Source organism: Drosophila biarmipes, chromosome X (assembly GCF_025231255.1).
Source record: "Drosophila biarmipes strain raj3 chromosome X, RU_DBia_V1.1, whole genome shotgun sequence".
NCBI classification, from domain to species: Eukaryota; Metazoa; Arthropoda; class Insecta; order Diptera; family Drosophilidae; genus Drosophila; species Drosophila biarmipes.
The window spans coordinates 4826847-4845142 of NC_066611.1; the positions used below are offsets into that span (position 1 = coordinate 4826847).

General features: G+C 44.5%; 3 protein-coding genes across 3 annotated transcripts; 1 reads left to right on the plus strand and 2 right to left on the minus strand.

Moving 5' to 3' along the window:
- Nucleotides 1–2385: 2385 nt before the first annotated feature.
- On the minus strand, nt 2386–12649 carry LOC108033158 (probable G-protein coupled receptor Mth-like 1). The gene is made up of 2 exons (XM_017107387.3): nt 10057–12649; nt 2386–4430 (listed from the first exon to the last, which is right to left on the minus strand). Exon 1 carries the CDS (start codon nt 12048–12050, stop codon nt 10059–10061), a length of 1992 nt encoding a protein of 663 aa, XP_016962876.1. The 5' UTR covers nt 12051–12649; the 3' UTR covers nt 2386–4430; nt 10057–10058.
- Nucleotides 12650–13719: 1070 nt separating this feature from the next.
- Nucleotides 13720–14318, plus strand: LOC108033030 (probable small nuclear ribonucleoprotein G). The gene is made up of 3 exons (XM_017107156.3): nt 13720–13855; nt 13918–14065; nt 14123–14318. The coding sequence occupies exons 1-3, from the start codon at nt 13824–13826 to the stop codon at nt 14171–14173; spliced, it is 231 nt and encodes a 76-aa protein (XP_016962645.1). The 5' UTR covers nt 13720–13823; the 3' UTR covers nt 14174–14318.
- Nucleotides 14319–16513: 2195 nt separating this feature from the next.
- LOC108032999 (40S ribosomal protein S19a) lies at nt 16514–17572 on the minus strand. Its single transcript, XM_017107123.3, has 3 exons — nt 17486–17572; nt 17107–17177; nt 16514–17030 (listed from the first exon to the last, which is right to left on the minus strand). The coding sequence occupies exons 2-3, from the start codon at nt 17175–17177 to the stop codon at nt 16631–16633; spliced, it is 471 nt and encodes a 156-aa protein (XP_016962612.1). The 5' UTR covers nt 17486–17572; the 3' UTR covers nt 16514–16630.
- Nucleotides 17573–18296: the final 724 nt, after the last annotated feature.

The following is an 18296-nucleotide window of genomic DNA, read 5'->3' on the forward strand; positions in this document are numbered from 1 at the left end:
CCCCAAATAAAGTAATTTCTTCACCGCTCATCGCCGGCTCGATGTAATTTTGCCTTACTAAAATGTCCAAAAGCATGCCCTATTTTATTTTATTTTTCTTTAAGTTGGAAAGCAATCTTAGGTGTCAAAACTTTATTTTAGTTTGCCCATCATATAAGTCGGCTGTTTTCATTTATTCTCCACTTTTTAATATCCAGTTCCAAACAAACGAGTTTATTGTCAACATATCAGCAAGTGAATTGTCTACTTTTTCAACTTTACTCTAAAAAATGTTCACAATTTCTGTCATTCTCCTTAAGTATGCCGCATTTCTTGTACTTTCTCGGATGAGAACTACAACTTATGATAAAAAATATATTAATTTAGCATGCTTCTGTAATGACTTCAGAAATAACAATTTTGTTCTACAATTTTTTTTAATTAATTTAATTATTAAGAGACATAAAAGATAGATGCTGTATTAAAATAAATTTTAATGAAAATCAAAAATTATAAAAAAATTTAATTTTGGTTTGAATTATCTTTATTATAAAAAAAATCCAAATAAATTATTCTTAGTTTATTGAAGAGCGTAATATATTTAGTCAGAATTGCCAAATACTATGGCCTTCTTATTATCCCAGAAGAGAAATTAAAGATTTTTGGCAAACATTTTATTTTTCTGGCCAGTGTTCAGTTGGAAAATCGCTGGAAACTGGTTTGGGGAATAGTCTTTCCCATTGTTAAAATCGAGACCTTTTTTAAGTATTTCGATCGATCTGGCCACTCCGATAATTATGTAGAGCTACCGGAGTTTAATTGTCCCCATTCCACGCTTTGAGGTCGAAATCATAGTCTGCTTTTCGCACGAATCGGCACAAATTATGAAATGAAAGCATGATATGGTCATCGCATAAACGCAGTGTGTGTTGTGAATTTTGCGTACTGATTCGATTAAAAAACATCTTACTGAAAAAATCCGTCTTGGCGGTAAAAAAGGGATAGCAGCAACCTAAGGATAGAAGTTTTCCTCTTTTGCTTATTATAAAATAAATGCTTTTGTTTGGATTGTAACTCTTGTTTTGGCTTCGTTTCGCCTATCGCTGCCTAGCGGACTATCGGACCAGGGCCGGCTAAATTTGAATTGCGGAAACTATCGAATAGAAGCGCCGATCAGAAAAAATATGATATTTATTTAAGAAATAAGCTGTGTTCTAAAACTTTGGGTTATGATCATAATAAAATATATTTCACATTATTGTATTATAAAATAATTTTTAATTAAAAATAGCCCAAATACCACAAAAACAATATTGTGATTGTTTATTTCTATGAAACAGCAAAGTAGAAGAGTGCCCCCAATATTTGTGGTGGATGTACTCGCTAAGTGTTCAGTGCATCCGCTAAGCGGGAGGCTCTCTTGGACATTTTTCAACACTTTTGCGCAATTTTCAAACGCAACGTTCTTAGCAAATTATAAAAAGTAAATCACATATATAATCCAAAATAAATATTTGCCCAATTAATACAAAATCTTTATACTCCCAGGGTAATTATCATTTTCTTGCTGCCGTTGAACCGTCAGCTACTGTTGTTGAATAAAATCCAGAACAAACAGTATTTAAAAGTGAATTCTTCAAAAATGTTTTTAAGTATAAAGATACAAGTTAAACGCACTCAACGAATGTAAGCCTTAATTTCGTCAGCTCAGCTCGTTTGCATATTCGAAATGCGAAATTTCCCCGGCAGTTCGGCGAAGGTGATTCAGTAGGCAATTGACTTGGCCATAATTTTGGGTCAGTAACATGGCCAATGTGCAAGCTCGCCCATTTTTTCATCACACTTCGCTTATTTATTTCGCTATTCGCAGACGTGATGACGGAGTTATTGAATGCCGGCGTATTTGAAATATGCAACCGGTTTTGCACTCCCAGCGCTGTCTCAAAGGCTGATTGCTCCACAAACAGCGAATGAAAACCACACCTGAAGGTACACATTGTACAATAGATGCGATCGAAGAACTTGCAATAACTTCGGGGATGGAAAAGTGAGAAATACAAGGCTTGTTTTTATAAAAAAAGCTATGGACAATGGTTCTATAAATTCAGATGCATGTGAGCCCTCAAAATGAGCTTGTTTGTTACTATTCCTCTGGCTGTTTTTGCATTCCGAAGAAGGCAGTAGAAGTATTTACCACCCAATTTCGCGGTGTGGCCCACTGTGCGCGGGGATCATTTGCATGCAAAAGGGGACGAGTTGACAATCTGCTGGCGGCGATAGAAGCTGGCGGCTCCAGTCCCACGCCCACAAAGGCTCGAGGCACCCGAGTCCCCATCCCAGTCCCAATCCCGGCCTGAAGTGGGTCACCCTCGACCATTGAAAGACGCTGGCCATCAGCCGGCTCTCTGCTTAGTTCCGCTGATGTTTGCCAAAAAGCTTTATTGTTCGGTGAGTATAAATAGTTTGGTGGCTGGGCTGCCCGATGGCCAGTGTGGTATCTATTCTACATACGTATGTAGCTGCCAAGATTCAGTTTCGGTTTCGTTTTATTGCCATTTCAGACAGTCTGTTCCGCGTGTTTATCCACAAAATGCTCCCGCTCCGCGCCACAAATTAACGCCTCCAAAGGAATTATTGATACACGCCCCACGAATGCCAGGCATTATGTGATAATTATCTGGCTCTCGCGGGAAGTCGTTCAAGATCGCTTTCGAGGGCGTGGGCGTTGCCCTGCGGACTTCTTACAGGCTGGGTTAACAACAGTTGGGGGCTAGGACTTAGGATCTATTCGTTCGTTTGGGCAATAGAAGCCCTTCAATACACATCCGTCGCTTAGCCAATAGGTTGGTGTACAAAATACGTTTATTTACAATAGTCAAATAGTTAGTATCAAAGTTACAAGCTAGTTGGTGTAGAGTTTCGCTGCCTTGTCTCAGTCATTCGATAGTTTCATATTCGATTCGTTGCGCTTGGGATCGAGATTAAAAAGTACAGGCTACGTGGGAAAGCACTTTCCCCGTTGGTTATTTACAAATACCTAGGTACGAACACTCGGGTTCTACCAGCTCCAGCAGGAGCATTACTTTTGGCCTGAACACTTTGGAAGTTCCACTACATAATACAAATGTTACTCGCGCACGTTGAACGTGCAGCTCGCCGTAACTCGAGCAATAGGTTAATATTAGTCAAAAAAAATACATTAACTGGTTAAATAAAGGTAATGAGAAACAATAGTTGTACTGCTTGTAGTTTCTGCGGTTTCAGGTCCTAAAATACATAAATACATCTTGGGTTGGGAGGGATTGCAGTCGCTGTTTGGCTAGGCTCGCTTTCTTTTCTGCCATTTAACCTTGATCGACAAGTATCGCTGAACTTTTGACGATCAATTTGATTGCTTCCGCGCCGCAGTGTGCGTGTGTTTATGCCAGCGAGTAAATAAATTTCGATTGTTTACTCTGGGCGTAGAAAAAACATTTAAACAATTTTTCCACGGAAAGAGGAGAGCAGGCGGCGGACACAAAAATAGTTCTAGCCAGCATTGTTATTCCAGTAAAGAACAAAAAATGATTGGGCAAGGGAAATGTCAAACGCACACACTCACAACTGGATGCAGCAGTGTCAAGTGAGTGGAAACCGGGGAATTCAAATCTGAATCAGCTAATTTAAACGCTAAACATCCGATGTGAGTGCGCCTGTGTGTGGCGTCGCCTGTTTCTCACACTTGAGATTTGGATTTGAGGCAGAAAAAGCGGGGCAGCGCAGCGAACTTAACTAAACAGCACAGCAAAAAGTGCCTCAACAGCGAATTCCTTGTGGTTGCCTCACAGATGCGGACGCACACATGTGCAGACGTTCTTTTTGTGTGTTGTTGCTTGGAAGTGCTTGGAAGAAAGCGCCGCGCCATCTTTTGCTTTGTCTACCGTGGATCTACCGTGGATTCCTGTTTGGCCGCGCATTCCAGTGCCGGGCATTTCGCAACACTGGCCCGAGTGTCCAATTAGAACGTGTTAATGTGACCCGGACTGCTCTACCGTTACTCCGCCTTTACTGCTTCCCGCTAAGAAGATGAGCCACGTCGCCGCCTCTGATGATGATGATGAATAAAATAATACGTTTCTTTTGTGCTGGCTCAAATGAAGTTGAATACTGGCGTACTGGCGTATACTGAGTACTTTCTGCTCCACAGCGGTTGTTGGCCGATTTCAAAATCACGCGCAAGACGCTCACACACACGCACACGTGCGCAATTAGCTGGTCAGCGGCTCGGCTTTTCTTGTTTTTGTTGCGATTGCGCAAGTGTGTGCCTCTCTCGCCGCGGAACTCCAGCTTTTTGTTCGTTTGGTTTTGCTTCTTTTTTCTTGGGCTGCCCATTGCCATTATTTCGCTCGTTCGGGGTCTGGACTCTTGTATCCGGGCCTGACTTTCGCATTGTCGCTCCGCGTCTCAGTTGTCTGCAAAAAAAGCGAAAGAAAGGGGCACGAATAAGTACAAATTTGTTGTATGATATGCGTTGTGCATACGCACAAGTACAGTGCGCTCAAAATGCTAGCACCAAGGGGCAGTGTTGGAAAAGGCACTAGTAGTTTGGTCCTTCTGGTTTGTTTTGCACTCTTCTAGGGGTTATAAAAACATAGTACGTAACATTCGTTTTAACAGCCGAGGAATATTATTCCATTTATTCGTTAATCGGAAAAGATATACAACACGAACAGACATCAAGGGGCATGGATAATGAGGCCCCAAGATAAAAATTTGTTGATTCAAGTATCTTGGCTGGCTCATCTGCGGATTGCTCATAATCTTTCGAGAAAAAACAGCAAGGCGTAATCAGAAATTCCGAGATTTATTTTGTTTTCCAATTCCTAGGAAGAGATGCTGAGTGCGATATGATTTTAGGTGTGAAACTACTGGTGAATGGAAACTTAGCATTGGCCGACCGCAATGTTATGTTTATAAGATCATGTTTAAAAGGCACTCAAAATAAATTAGACAAAACAAAGTACAAACTGAACACCATTATGCGAAGAATTTTGCACATTCCTTTACGATTCCAGAGCTATAATATTGACCGCAGCTGTGACGGCCTGACAACAATACAAGTCCCCTTCCTTTTGCTCTCCTCCGAGGAGGAATCAGATGACGAGCGACGTTGCAGGCACAAATTAAAAAAATAATGCCCTGCGTAAAATGTAAATGGGCCACAGTGCAATTATAAGTTGAAAAACTGCAGAGCGTTCAAATTAAAAATTGCCGCTAAACTCAAATTAACGCAGACCATGTGTGCGTGTGCGACGGCGTCTGGAGACGGACATGCAGCATTCTTACAGCGAAATTCGTGCTAATTTGTGGAAAACTCAACAGGAAGGCATTCGTTAGGCTGTCGAGTGGTGAAAAACGTTAAAATGTCATGAAAAACCAGGCAGATAGTCGGTGACCCACAAAGAAGCTCCGAAGTGTTGACCTCTTTCGGCCGATTAGATAACTCACAACGCACCAGCTCGTGTTTCGCTTTAAACGGTTCAGTTTTCAGGGTAAGTCACGTTCGACAATGAGTGAGAATTATCTGCGTTTTGAAAAAACAGCTTAAGCTAATCGGAATGTGGTCGAATTGCCAGAATTAATATTATATTAATACTTTATTTCCGTTGATCAGTGGTTGTCAAATTTAGATTGAAAATTAGCTGATTGCTTAATAGAACAATAAACGAAATTTATAATTAACTAAGTGCTGACGGGGATAAAGAGTGGAACCCAAGCGTGGCCAGCCATTAGTTTTCATAACAAGCTGGAGCTGGCTACATTTATATGTGGTTTTACGCTATTTGATCATCATGATTACCGGACCCACACAAGAACATCAGTGAGATTTTCCATCTATTAAAGAAAGTGATTTTTGGTGTTCCGAGAGGTATACGTGGGGGAACTTTCATTTTCGCCCTAAAACTGACAAACTAAAGTGTCACTAAAAATGTTTAAGATAAAATAAAAGTAAGGTACATAATACTCTTTCGAATTAAGTTAAATTCGACTTAATATAACACATAAGATTTAAAAAACACTTTAGATTGATCTTTCCTAGCTTTTAAGGCAAGTTCCTTCTGCGCCGCTATAATTCCCAACTGGTTCTAGCCCAGCGAGTAACCCTTTCCAACACTGATTATCCGAGGTGCGATGATCCTTTGTTCGGTGATGACACGTCGAATCCCATTGACAAAATAGGTAAATGAATAGCTGCATGTTTTCGCACGCCTGCCTGTGCCACTGTGCATCCGTGCAATTCGGTAGACAAACGAGCAGCGCTCCCTGCAACGCCGCTTTTGCACCGCCGTGTTGTGATGAGCGTGACGGGGACCCGCCGCTCTGGGATTATGCAGAGGAATACAAATGGCACAGCAGCTGCACTTCAGCTGCATTTCAGCTGCACTTTCGGTTGCAACACGCACCACTCACATGCAGGTCGCAGTTTTGAGGCAACTGGTTGCGAGTCTCGTTGCGTGTGCCGGCCACAACTTCAGGGGCCAGGCCAAATAGCCCGGTTGCGTAATCCCCGGAATGGGCCCATGGGCCACAAGCCCAGTGTTTGTTTTGTTTTCTCTTTCGTTGGGCAAAACCTCGGACTCGGCTGCGGACACACAGTCATCTGTTTGCCCCGACGGACGCGGATCCAAAAAATAATAATAAATGACGCGATCAGGGCCCGAAAATAAGAGTAACAGACAAAAAACCCGGGAGGGCACAGAGGTACAGTCGAACAACAATAACTGGTACTTTGCGACCAGCTGTCACAATCAAGGGGATAGCTCATGATATATGCACGTAATTACATGTGTACGTCTGTGATCCTAGGCAACCCAATGTTCTTTGCAGGGAAAATGTTCGGGATTTAAGCATGTAAGTACCTGTATGAGAAGGAAAACAAAATCATTTGAATTCTTCCTGATAATATTGCCTTCTAAAGTTGATGTCGCTACACCTTTTGACGTTACAGAAACATTAAAGAATGGTTCTAACAATCCCTTGAGAGCTTTTGAAGCATGTTTATTTAGTCTTACAGGTTAGCTGTTACAATACCTGTATAATAATTTAGAATAGTTTCAATCATATACTATCTCTTCAAAGAGGTAAAAAAACTATTACAAAAAAGTTTTAGCCCTTCCCCATGGGTAACTTGAATATAATGATATTTAGTATGATAATGATACTTAGTTGAACAGCCAAATTATAAAACAGAAATACATATATAAGATAAAAACTGACATCTTTAAAATTTGTTTCGATCATATACATAGCTCTTAAAGGGATCAATGTTAGAAGTATCTAAAAAAGTATAACACCTCCTGAAGAGAATTTGAAACATGTTACAGGGTAAAAATAAAATATGAGTGAATGTTTAAGACCTGAAAAACTCAAAAAAATAAATGCTAACTGCTCCCTAAAGGGTTTATAAAGCCTTTCAGGTTATATTTAAAAATATAATGCATACAAAGTTATATGAAACAAATAACAAACGCATTACAGAGCAATTAAAATTGTTTGGATCACACAATACACCATCTTAGATCTTTCAAAAAAGTATAAAAGAACTGCAACCCCTCCCCAAGGAGAACCTGGAACGTGTGATAATGCTGTTTGGATTTACAGGTTGATATCCAGTCCCGCACTGCTGCTCCTCTGTCGCCCGCACCCGGATTTGTTTGGATTGTGCTGGCTGCGTTTGTGCGCCCGCCTCGAGGTCCGACCGTATGCAGTTCGCGTTGGATCACTTGGGAGGTGCGAGGACCACTTGAAGCCCTGCAGACCCTGGGCACCAGGGTAACAAGCACTGAGGGACAACTAGACGGAAGGGCAAACAAGACGGATGGCCGCGCTTATCGTGGTCGCCGGCGTCGCCGGTGAGTCCAATTTAAACTCTATTGCCGCGCGGGCCCGAGATCCGGAGCGAGATACCCGTGCTGCCCACTCGGGTCCGGGGCCTATCTGCGCTTGCGTGTGTGTCAAGGGTTGCGCTGATTACTTTATGGCCATGTGGAAAGCGACAGGAAATCGGCCGACCCGGCGTCAGAGTTTTCCGATGAAAATGGAAAGCGTAACGGCGCAGCGGCAACAATCTCGCTTTATGGCCGTTCTCGAACTCAAGTGCTGAGCACGCGAAACCGTAAAGTTGGCGCATGTTGTAAACAGAAATTGGGAAACCGGGAAAATGGGAAAATGGGAACGGGAAATGGGACCGGGAAAACGGCCATGCAAATGGCACTGGCCGGCCGAGCGGCGGGTGAGCCCTGCCAGAGTTTTCCCGTGGCCATAAAACGGCGAGGGCAAATGCGAACCAAAAAAGAAGAATGGAAAACGTGCTGGACTTTTCACCCGGCGCCTGGCTGGCAAATCGCCCCAGGTAGCCAGGAAATCTCAAACCCTGAATTGCACATGGACCGGACCACAGGACCGGGTTTGCACGGGGGTGAACGGCGCTGCAAGGGTACTTTCCAGGGGACTCGAACCAGACAATACTCCAACATCTCGCCTGATTTCCCCCTGCAAGCCCCGGGACCACAGAACGAGTTTTCCCCTCTCAAAAGGTGGTAGGTTCCCGAAAGTTGTCAGCGCAAACGCACGAAAGTCTCCCTGACGAACCGCGGAGTTCCCCATTTGAATCCCAGTTCGGCGAATGCCTCACCGGCATTTGGGTTAAGTCTATAGACGCAGCAATTATCGCACGTGCGCATCTCGAATTGAGGAGAATAAATATCATGGTGCCATCCTCGCCGGCAATGTGATAATCACATTATCCACACTCCGGTATACCGGAAAATCCAGCTGGAGTGCTGATCTCCTCAGTTACCCACAGATTCTGGTTTATTTTTGGCTCAAATGTTGAAATCTTTGAGTTAACTGATTAATCCCGATAAACATTACTTTTCGGAACATTTTAGGCAGTCTCTTTATAGATGTTGTCACTTGCAGCAGCATTAAAACATTTGAGGATCACTTCATTTCAGTTAAGTAACTTAATCAAAGAAAAGAATAGCATTCAAGAAATCTTATTAAATCGAAATGCTTATTTAAACAAAAATCATTTTTAAGGGTCTCTTTATAAAGTTATGTTATCATATTATTCTATTCAAATAATTATATTTAGGATCAATTTAAATGTGTCTCTTCTTGAATTTGACTATTAATTAAAAATTATTAGAAGGTCTAATAAAACAATTAAAAATAATAATACATAACATATAGACTTCAATGATAATCTAAGACTTCAACTGATTAAATGTTATCTGTTAATTTCTTATGAGTTGTACTAAAATAATCAAAGATCTTTCCAATAAAATAACATGATTTTAGTTCTTAAGTCGAAAATGATAAACTAAACCTAAATCAAAATGTTAGACTTCAACCGATTAATAAATATTATATAAATATATATAATACCTTAAAAAAATGTGGAATGTAATAAAAAAAATTCAAAATTTTCTTTAATATGATAGTTTTTAGGGTACTAGAACAAATAAAAAGAATGTAATTAATATATACATTTTTATTTTTTATGATTATGATGATCTCTCTTTATATGATACTTTAAAATAAATTGTACTAAAAACGTACGTTTTTCTTTAATTTTTCAGAACCTCTAAAATTATGGAACAGATAAGAATCTTAGCCTGGTATGCTTTCTCAAGCTAATACAGTTGAAACATTTAAATAAATGCGTTTAAAACCTAACAAAACCTAGCAAATACCTATTGTGTTTGCAACTATCTATGAAGAACGAACCGTGCTCAAGACATCCGCTGGAACCACCGCCATTACGTCGGCCCCACCTGTACGTGTACTTCATCGGATCGAGCCGGCTGCGGAGCATGGCACAAGCGGCGAACGAGCCAGCGGCCAACTCATTCAGGTGCTTTGCACTCCCGGTCGGCCCTGGAGCCCATTAAGGCCGATAAGTCTGTCAGCGAGTGTGTGTGCTCAGAGCCACAAGTTGTAAGCCACTTGGCAGACTCGGACGGAGGGGAAGCGCTCTGTTTGCCCCGGCAAAGGGGGCTATCTCGTATCTATCGTATCGGGTGTTCAACTTACGTTTAGCAAACAGTCTCCATTTTGACGATGGGCGCGGGCCCGGCGGGGATTGGCGCCTTCTCCGGGCCACCGTCCTCCTCCAGGCCACTGTCCGCCGCCGGACTGCTGGGCATGGTGGTGTTCTGGGTGATCTCCGTGCCGCCGGCCATCGAGGGCAAGCCCTGCGAGCTGCTCGAGTGCTGCACTCCGTTCGTCGTGTTGGTGATGTCGTGGCGCAACCTCGGGCAGAAGATCCTGCGGCAGGCGGTCCACACTTGCGGCTGGCAGCCCACCACGATGAAGATGAACACGCCCTGCAGGGCGTTGATCAGGTCGGTGAAGAACCACACGCCGTGGGGGCCGCCCACCAGCCAGGACAGGATGTCCGCTATCCAGGTGACGCCCATGACGACCACCAGCTTCAGGCACACCCTGCCCAGCGCCGATTTCTCCGAGGAGGACTTCACATCCTCCCGCTTCCACAGGCCGCAGGTCAGCTGGTGGGTGGTGGACACGAAGAGCGCTATGTTGGCGCACAGCAGCAGGCCAATGGGTCCGTAGAAGTAGGCGAAGATCGAGAGGTTGCGATTGTCGAACCAGCAGTACAGCTGGCCAAAGCCCGGCTTGAGCAGCGTCGTCTCCGGCAGCTGGTCCACGCAGGCGGCCGCGAAGGTGATGAGCATGGGTCCGCCCCAGGCGTACAGGGAGTACAGGTACCGGCGCAGCGCCTCCTGGTTGCGCTCCAGCGAGCTGGGCCGAAAGTCCCGGAAGGTCCACCAGATGTTGAAGCACATGGTGTTCAGCCAGAAGAAGGCGGCCAGGAAGCAGAACTGCATCATGATGGCCAGCGTGTGGCAGGCCGCGCTGCCCGGCTGCAGCGAGGAGCTCAGCTCCTCGATGGCCAGCAGGATCTTGCCGAGCAGCAGGCAGGAGACATAGCAGATTTGGCAGCGCCAGTGCAGGGCGTGGTGTGCGGTGGGCAGCAGGAAGCCGGCCACCAAAGTGGCGGTCAAGAAGACAATGGACACGAGTATACCCCCGGTCAGGACGGCCTTCTGCAGGTTCTGGCCACTGACAGCCTCGACGACGTCTCCGGTGGATCCCTCCAGAGAGCCCTCTCCACCGTCGGCCCTGAACAAATGCTGGCAGGCTATGATCTTGACCTCGCCCTCGCGCTCCGTGTGCTCCAGGCAGTACTGCTCGGCGCTGAGGTTCTTGTGCGGCAACTGGAGGCCACCGGTGGACCGGTCCAGCTTGGCGTCCCGCCAATCGCCGGCTATGGAGTAGCCCCCGGAGCGGGCGCAGACGGGCAGGCCGTAGCTGGTCATGTAGCTGCCCTCGGCCAGCTGCGGCGAGAGTCGGAGCAGTCTGTCGGTGGGCTTTTGGCCGTTGGACTGCAGTTCGCAGTTCTGCCGCTGAGTGTTGTAGCTGCCCCAGCGGCCGCAGCACTTGCTGAGGCGCAGGCTAGCCGGAGCATCCTTCTGCGCGGCCGTGAGAGCCTCTAGGGCGTCGGCCGGCGGACTGTTCAGGCACACCACGGCCAACTCCCAGTCGACGCAGTAGTCCGCCGGCTGGACGAGGAGACCGCGCTCCCTCACGTACAGAGTGCCATTGGGGAAGAGCATCACGTTGCCGCCGCGGCTGCGGAAGAGCTCCGTGGTCTGGTCGCGGCGGCAGGAGGGCCTGCTGTTTGGCAGGAACTTGAGGAAGCGCGGACTGGCGCCGCGCGGCTCGAAGAAGCGCTGCTGCTGCACCAGGTAGACCAGGGGCAGCCACTGGGCTTCGCTGCCGGCGATGCAGGCGCCGCTCGTCTCGTTGAGGTACTCCCCCGAGTGGCAGCACTTGTTGAGCTTCACCGTGGGCGGCGGCGATGGGCGGGCAGCTGGCGCGGCAGCTGGCGCGGCAGCTGGAGCTGGAGAGGATTCCTCGATGGCCCAGCACAGCGAGCGGGAGCCCATCAGCAGCAGCAGGATGGCGCCCGTGAGCAGGCCAGCCTTCCCGGGCGGGCTATCCATTTGGTTGGTTGCTTGGACTGGCTGGCTGCCGCGTCAAGATCTCTGTGTTCGTCGGGTTCTCCCCCGTCGTCGTCGTGGTCGTGGTCGTGGTCGTCGTTTCTTGCCTTGTCTTGGCCTCAATCTGCAATTTATGTGCTATGTACACACATCTCTAGATCTCCAGATCGCTTGGTCTTTTCGCCTTCCGTTGCGCCTCGTCGGACAGCACTTTTCACTTTTCCTCTCCTTCAGGCCAGCCAGCGAGCAAGTGGGGAAAATGGAAAATGGTAGATGCGCGGTTTCACCTCCGTCGTTTCACGTAAGTTGGGCAAACAAACAAACAATCCGAATCGCATTGGGTAAACACACATTCGCCCCGAATTCCTGCATGGACGCCTCCGAAACCCGAGTTGTCGGCGCTCTTGTTATGCATATATCACAGTTTCAGCTGGCTCGTCGCCGTGCGTAATTGAATACCATTTCGCGATGTTCCCACCGACGGCTGTAGTCCCGCTGTTCAGTCGTAAGCACTGCGCGCGGTGTAAAAAATAAATAAATGTCGCTGCGCTCTGCCTTCAAGCCACTTTCCTCGCGTTTTTTTGGGAATACTCTCGTCGGCCGGGGGGGAGGGGCTTTATACGGGCCCGAGCAGTGCGACCGTGCGGCAGCCAAATACCTCGGCGAGCACGGTCACACCGCGGGGCAGAGGTAAATAGTTGGGGTGTTCCCCTGCCAGGGAGGGAGACTCCGTTTGTTAGTAAACTATGGTGCTATATAATTAATATTAAATATGTTATTTACTTATTTAACAAATTAAAGTTGGTATATGATAATGAAATAAAAATCTGAAAAAGGAGGCGCGCTATTAGGATATCTAAATTCGAAGATGAACTGTGTTAATTAATTCCATAAATTTGCTAATGTTTGCTATGGAGGAGGATGTGAGCAGGGAGGATGGAAGAATATATTATATTCTTATGTTATAATATAATAAGATTCTTTGATTTTCAGAAGAAGCTGCATATTTGTATACATACAATACAATTAGGTTAATGCACGTTAATAGTAAATAAGTTCCTTTAATTTAAATAATACAACTTGCTAAATAGGATATGTTTAAATTAAATACAAATTTTATTATAAAAAGTAAATGCAAATTTGTTCTATCGTTAAATTATAAATGTAACACAATAAAATTTGTGATCCATAAAAAGAATTATCGTATGGAATGTTTTATATCAAGAATATTTTTAGATTTCTCTAATAAAAATAAACTAGGTTTGGCTTCCAAATTTTATAATAAAAATTATATTATAATAAGGTTTTTATCAATAAAATCATATGAAGCATGTTTTTACAACACTTTTTGTATTCAACTTTTATAATACAAAATTTATCAACAAATTCTATTAGTTGTGAAATGGTTAAGGGTTACTCCCCAAAGGTCTGCTGAGAAGCCTTACACATTATTTCAAAACAATTCCTGTTAAACAAAAATCATTACTTTATAAATAATTAGTAGCATTTAAAATACAGTTTAATGCATTGTTAATGGATTTTTTATGATTTTATTGACCAACTAATAAAAATATATAACAGTTTGTGAGTGTGCACCAAAGACAAGTGTTGGAAAACGGGGAAAGGAACTCATTTCCCGCCATGAAAGTGTGACCAGTGTACGATAGTATCGGCACCAGCAGCCACCACCGCTACAGTCGATAGTGCCATCTCTGCCCCGCAGGCCGCATTTTTACTTGGTTTTCGCGTTTTTAGCAAATTACAAACTAGAACGAAATGTCGAAGGCCCATCCCCCAGAGCTGAAAAAGTAAGTGAAACAGTGTTCCCCTAGACCAACTCCTCATGCTTATGCACGGTTTGTTCTTGCAGATACATGGACAAGCGGATGATGCTGAAGCTGAACGGCGGACGCGCCGTGACCGGCATCTTGCGGGGATTCGACCCCTTCATGAACGTGGTGCTGGACGACACGGTGGAGGAGTGCAAGGACAACACGAAGAACAACATCGGAATGGTGGTAAGCTGCCAGTCGCACAGCTAGCAAGCACCTTTCATTAACTTCCCCCTTCGCCAGGTGATCCGCGGCAACAGCATCGTCATGGTGGAGGCCCTGGACAGGGTCTAGCACCCGCCTCGGACCACCGCTCCTCCCCGTGGGCACCCCATTCGTTAGCCGTAGTGTCTAGTCTTAAGGCTCCGAAACATTCATGCGCTGTACACCGCCAGAGAAACACGAATTCTTAAATAAATTACCCTACTGAGACAACTTACTCCCTCGCAGAGTCCGGAATATCTACCAAGCTTCCCTCTGTCGCCATTTGTATCACAGAGTGCTAGTTGGTCTTGCTTTACCATACTACATGAATTCGGGGACATAAATATACCTCTTTTTGTAACTACAGTATTCTTTATACCATAAATGGTCATTAAAAGGGCATTTCCTATTGCTGCATTACAAATATGATCTAAATATTTCAGACAATACGGTTTAAAGCGATACTTCGTCTTGGTGAACGAGCCCTGTCCTTTTAAATACACATAAATCCAGTTAATACCCTGTAAACGCTTTGAGATCAAAGTTAAAGATGATACCTTTTATAGGTTTTAGGCGTTTTGTTAATTTTATCAAGAAGAGAATCTTTATATATTAGACACCACATAAGACATATAAATGCCGCAGATTTTGTTCAAAAATAATTAACCGATAGCTCCTTAAAACTATATAATGTGTTATATTTGTCGAACCTTTTTTTAATTCGCAACAAAGACATTTTTGAGTCTCTGAAAGTATATGTATTCTTGATCAGAGTCACTAGACGAGTCGATCTAGCCATGTCCGTCTGTCCGTCCGTTTCTACGCGAACTAGTCTCTCAGTTTTGAAGCTTTCAGGCTGAAACGTTCCCAAAAGTCTTCCTTCTATTGCAGGTAGTATATAAGTCGGAACCAGCCGGATCGGACAACTATATTTTATAGCTCCCTAGGAACAACCGGGGAAAAAAATTTAAAAAAATTATATCTTTGGTGTTTTCTTAACTATACCTTTCTAAGATTGCATATAACATTTTTAAATTAGCTCTGAATTTCGAATTAAATTTTATCAAAATCGGACGACTATATAATATAGCTGTCATATGAACGATCGGAAAATTAGTGGTAAAATAATATGAAAAAATTATATCTTCGGTGTTTTTTAACATATAACCTCCTACGCTTGGAAAAAACATTTTTTAATTGGTTTTGAATTTCGAATTAAATTTTATCAAAATCGGACGACTATATCATATAGCTGTCATATGAGCAATCGGGAAATTAGTGGGAAAATAATATTAAAAAAATGGTTTACTAAAGTTGATTATTTCTTATAACTGCAAGGGTATACAAACTTCGGCTTGCCGAAGTTAAATTCCCTTGTTTTACAAAATATTGATAATATTTCTACATTAGCTTTCTAAAGTCCTCCGTTTTAAACATTTTTGAACGCTCAACGCGGAAGAGAATGAGACTCAAATAACATCAAGATGTCAAATCAGGACCATTCTGAATAAATTACTATCTGCAAAAATAAAAGTAATCTTTGAAGGACGAACATGGGTAGATTGACTCGGCTGTTTAACAATATATGTATGTTATTTTTGCACTATATTATATCATATACAACTGGTCTGTCTCCTTCCCTTTTTAAAACAATTGTAATAAGATATGAAAGATTACAGAAAACGGGTTAAAGGCAGAGTTTATTTCGTTTTAATGTTCCTTTTTATAGAGGATCCAAGGCTTACATGGTTAGCTAAAAGCATCATCTGAAAAACTCTTATCTTAGTTTACCTACCTTTACAAATTATAAAATCCAGTACGTAGTAAAAGTCCTACAGACCCCGTAGAAAATGGCATTCTAATCCAATAATACACATGTAAACCCAGTTAATTTAACAAGCCAAAGCATTATGGGTCGTTTTCTCACCATCAGGTTAAAATTAATTATTAACTTAATGGCTTCTATTTTGTTGAACTGGGACTTGAGTTGGATAAAGAGACACCCGAAACGGCAATGCTCAGGGAAGTGTGAGTTTTTAGAGTAGATAAGTTGGCCTACACAATGATATGAGCCACTCCAGTGCTTTGTATTACCTCCTAGCACTACGTTTGCTTTGCAGAATAGCGCCTAGCTCACTAGCTACCTTATAGAAGCACTCTTCCTGAACTTGAGAAGAGATAGTCACCTTTGTCTACGCCAGAAGGCTGGCTAACAGAGCCTATTTCTTCTCCTTACTAAGTAAAATCAAAGAGGCATCCCAGGAACCCAGTTTCTGCAGCATGGAAATATGGATGACTGCTCATATCTAAGGCCCTAAAATTAGCTCCTCACTGAATGTGGTTGTATCTCTTCGCACAACTCCAGTTGGTGGCCACTCCCCTCATGGCAGGCCATGCAAAAACGTAACAGACATCCGCACAAGGCTGGCGTTGTAGACTTTTACAAATGTGGTTGGTTTTATTTCGTCTCATCTCTGTAGTGCAAACAAAGGCGCTTACAATGTGAAGTCTAAAAGTGCGATTTTAGAATTCGAATCCGCTGCGTGATTACTTGGAAATAACAAGGGGACCGGTCTGCTTGGCGGCGTCGCGCTGCTTGACCACGATCTGGTTGGCGATCCGGTCCAGATCCCGCTGTCCGATGGAGCTCAGCTTGCGGCCGCCGTCCGGGTGCTTCTCGACCAGACGGGCGTGCTCCAGAGCCTGCAGGGCCTTGCGGGCAGCACCGTCGGCGGCGCGGCAGAAGTGCGACGGGTGGACGCCGTTGCGCTTGCGTCCGCCGTAGATCTTGGTGATGGAGCCCACACCAGCGGGACTGCGGTGGTATAGGTGGCGCAGGATCGAGGCGCAGCGCACGTAGAACCAGTCGGGGTCGTAGGGCGCCAGCTCCTTGAATTTGGCGGTCTTCACGATGTCCATCTGGTCGGGCACCTTCAACTTGCCAGTCCTGCGGATAAACAAAGGACGGGTTGTGAGGTTATGTGGCTGCGCTGGCTGGACGGGCTGACCCCGGCCGTACTCACTTCTTCAAGAAGACGGCCACCGCCTTGGTAACCGCGTGCTGGTCAATATCCTTCACTGTGACGCCTGGCATCTGCGGGGAAACGAGCAAGACAGTGGGTATTTATTAAAACTTTGCCAAAAACACGTTGTCGCGACTGCTTCGCCTCTCTCACACACACACCCGTGCGCGGGCACACACACTCGGCCTCTCGCACGCACACACCCGCAGGGGCACAACAAAAACCGCCAGCCGGGCTTTGGCGCCCGAAAATCGCACTGCTCGTGGCTGCAGCCTGCCCACTCTGGCGTTCGCCCCTCGGCAGGGGCTCTTTCATTTAGTTTCACCCATTCGAAACACAAAAAAAAATAGAGTTCACTTGAAAAGAATTCGGGCACAACCTTTCTCGCTAAAGTCAACCGGAAAAAAGAACACGGCGAGTGAAGTTGGCTGCGCTCTAGTGGTGGCGCTGGGGTATCGATAGGACATCGGGGAGCTCGATGGCTATTGGAAGGGCGACTATCGGCGCTTGCACGGCTCTAGCATGGGTGTAACAGCGCCATCTGTTAAGGGGAGAGCCAAGCTGTAAAGCCTTGGCGCGCAATTTTGAATTAGTCAGGGAGAACCTTAGTGCATTAACATATCGTAAAAATACAAATTAGGTTTTTTGTTGGTGAGGTTTCACATGAAAGTGGTATTTTTTACAAACAACAACGCCACCGAACTTTTAGCCCTCTCACGCTGTGTGTATTATTTATAATCATCTGTATAAAATGGTGTCGAGAAGGACTGAATATCTTAAGTATTAACAAATTAGTCAAAAATCTTTTTAATAATATAAAGTAGTAACCAACAAGTTTTGAGATTGAGACATCAGATTTAATTTAAATAACTTGTTAAATGAATAAAATAATTATTTAAAAATAAGCTGCTTGAAGTTGGCTGCGCTTGGGAAGGTGCAAAAACATCGATGGCTACAAGTTTGCAATCGACCACCCGTTATTGACCATAACTATCGGCGCTACCACCTGTAGGCCTCGATATTTCCAGGCCCCTCGCACTCGGCCACACTCCGCGATGAAACTATCGATAGCCCGGCCGAGCCACTGCGATTTCCCACCTCCGATATGTAAACACAATTGCCATCTCTACCACAGCACCGATCCGAAAGAAGAAGTGCAGCGCGCAGCGTCTAATTAAAGCCGAATTGAT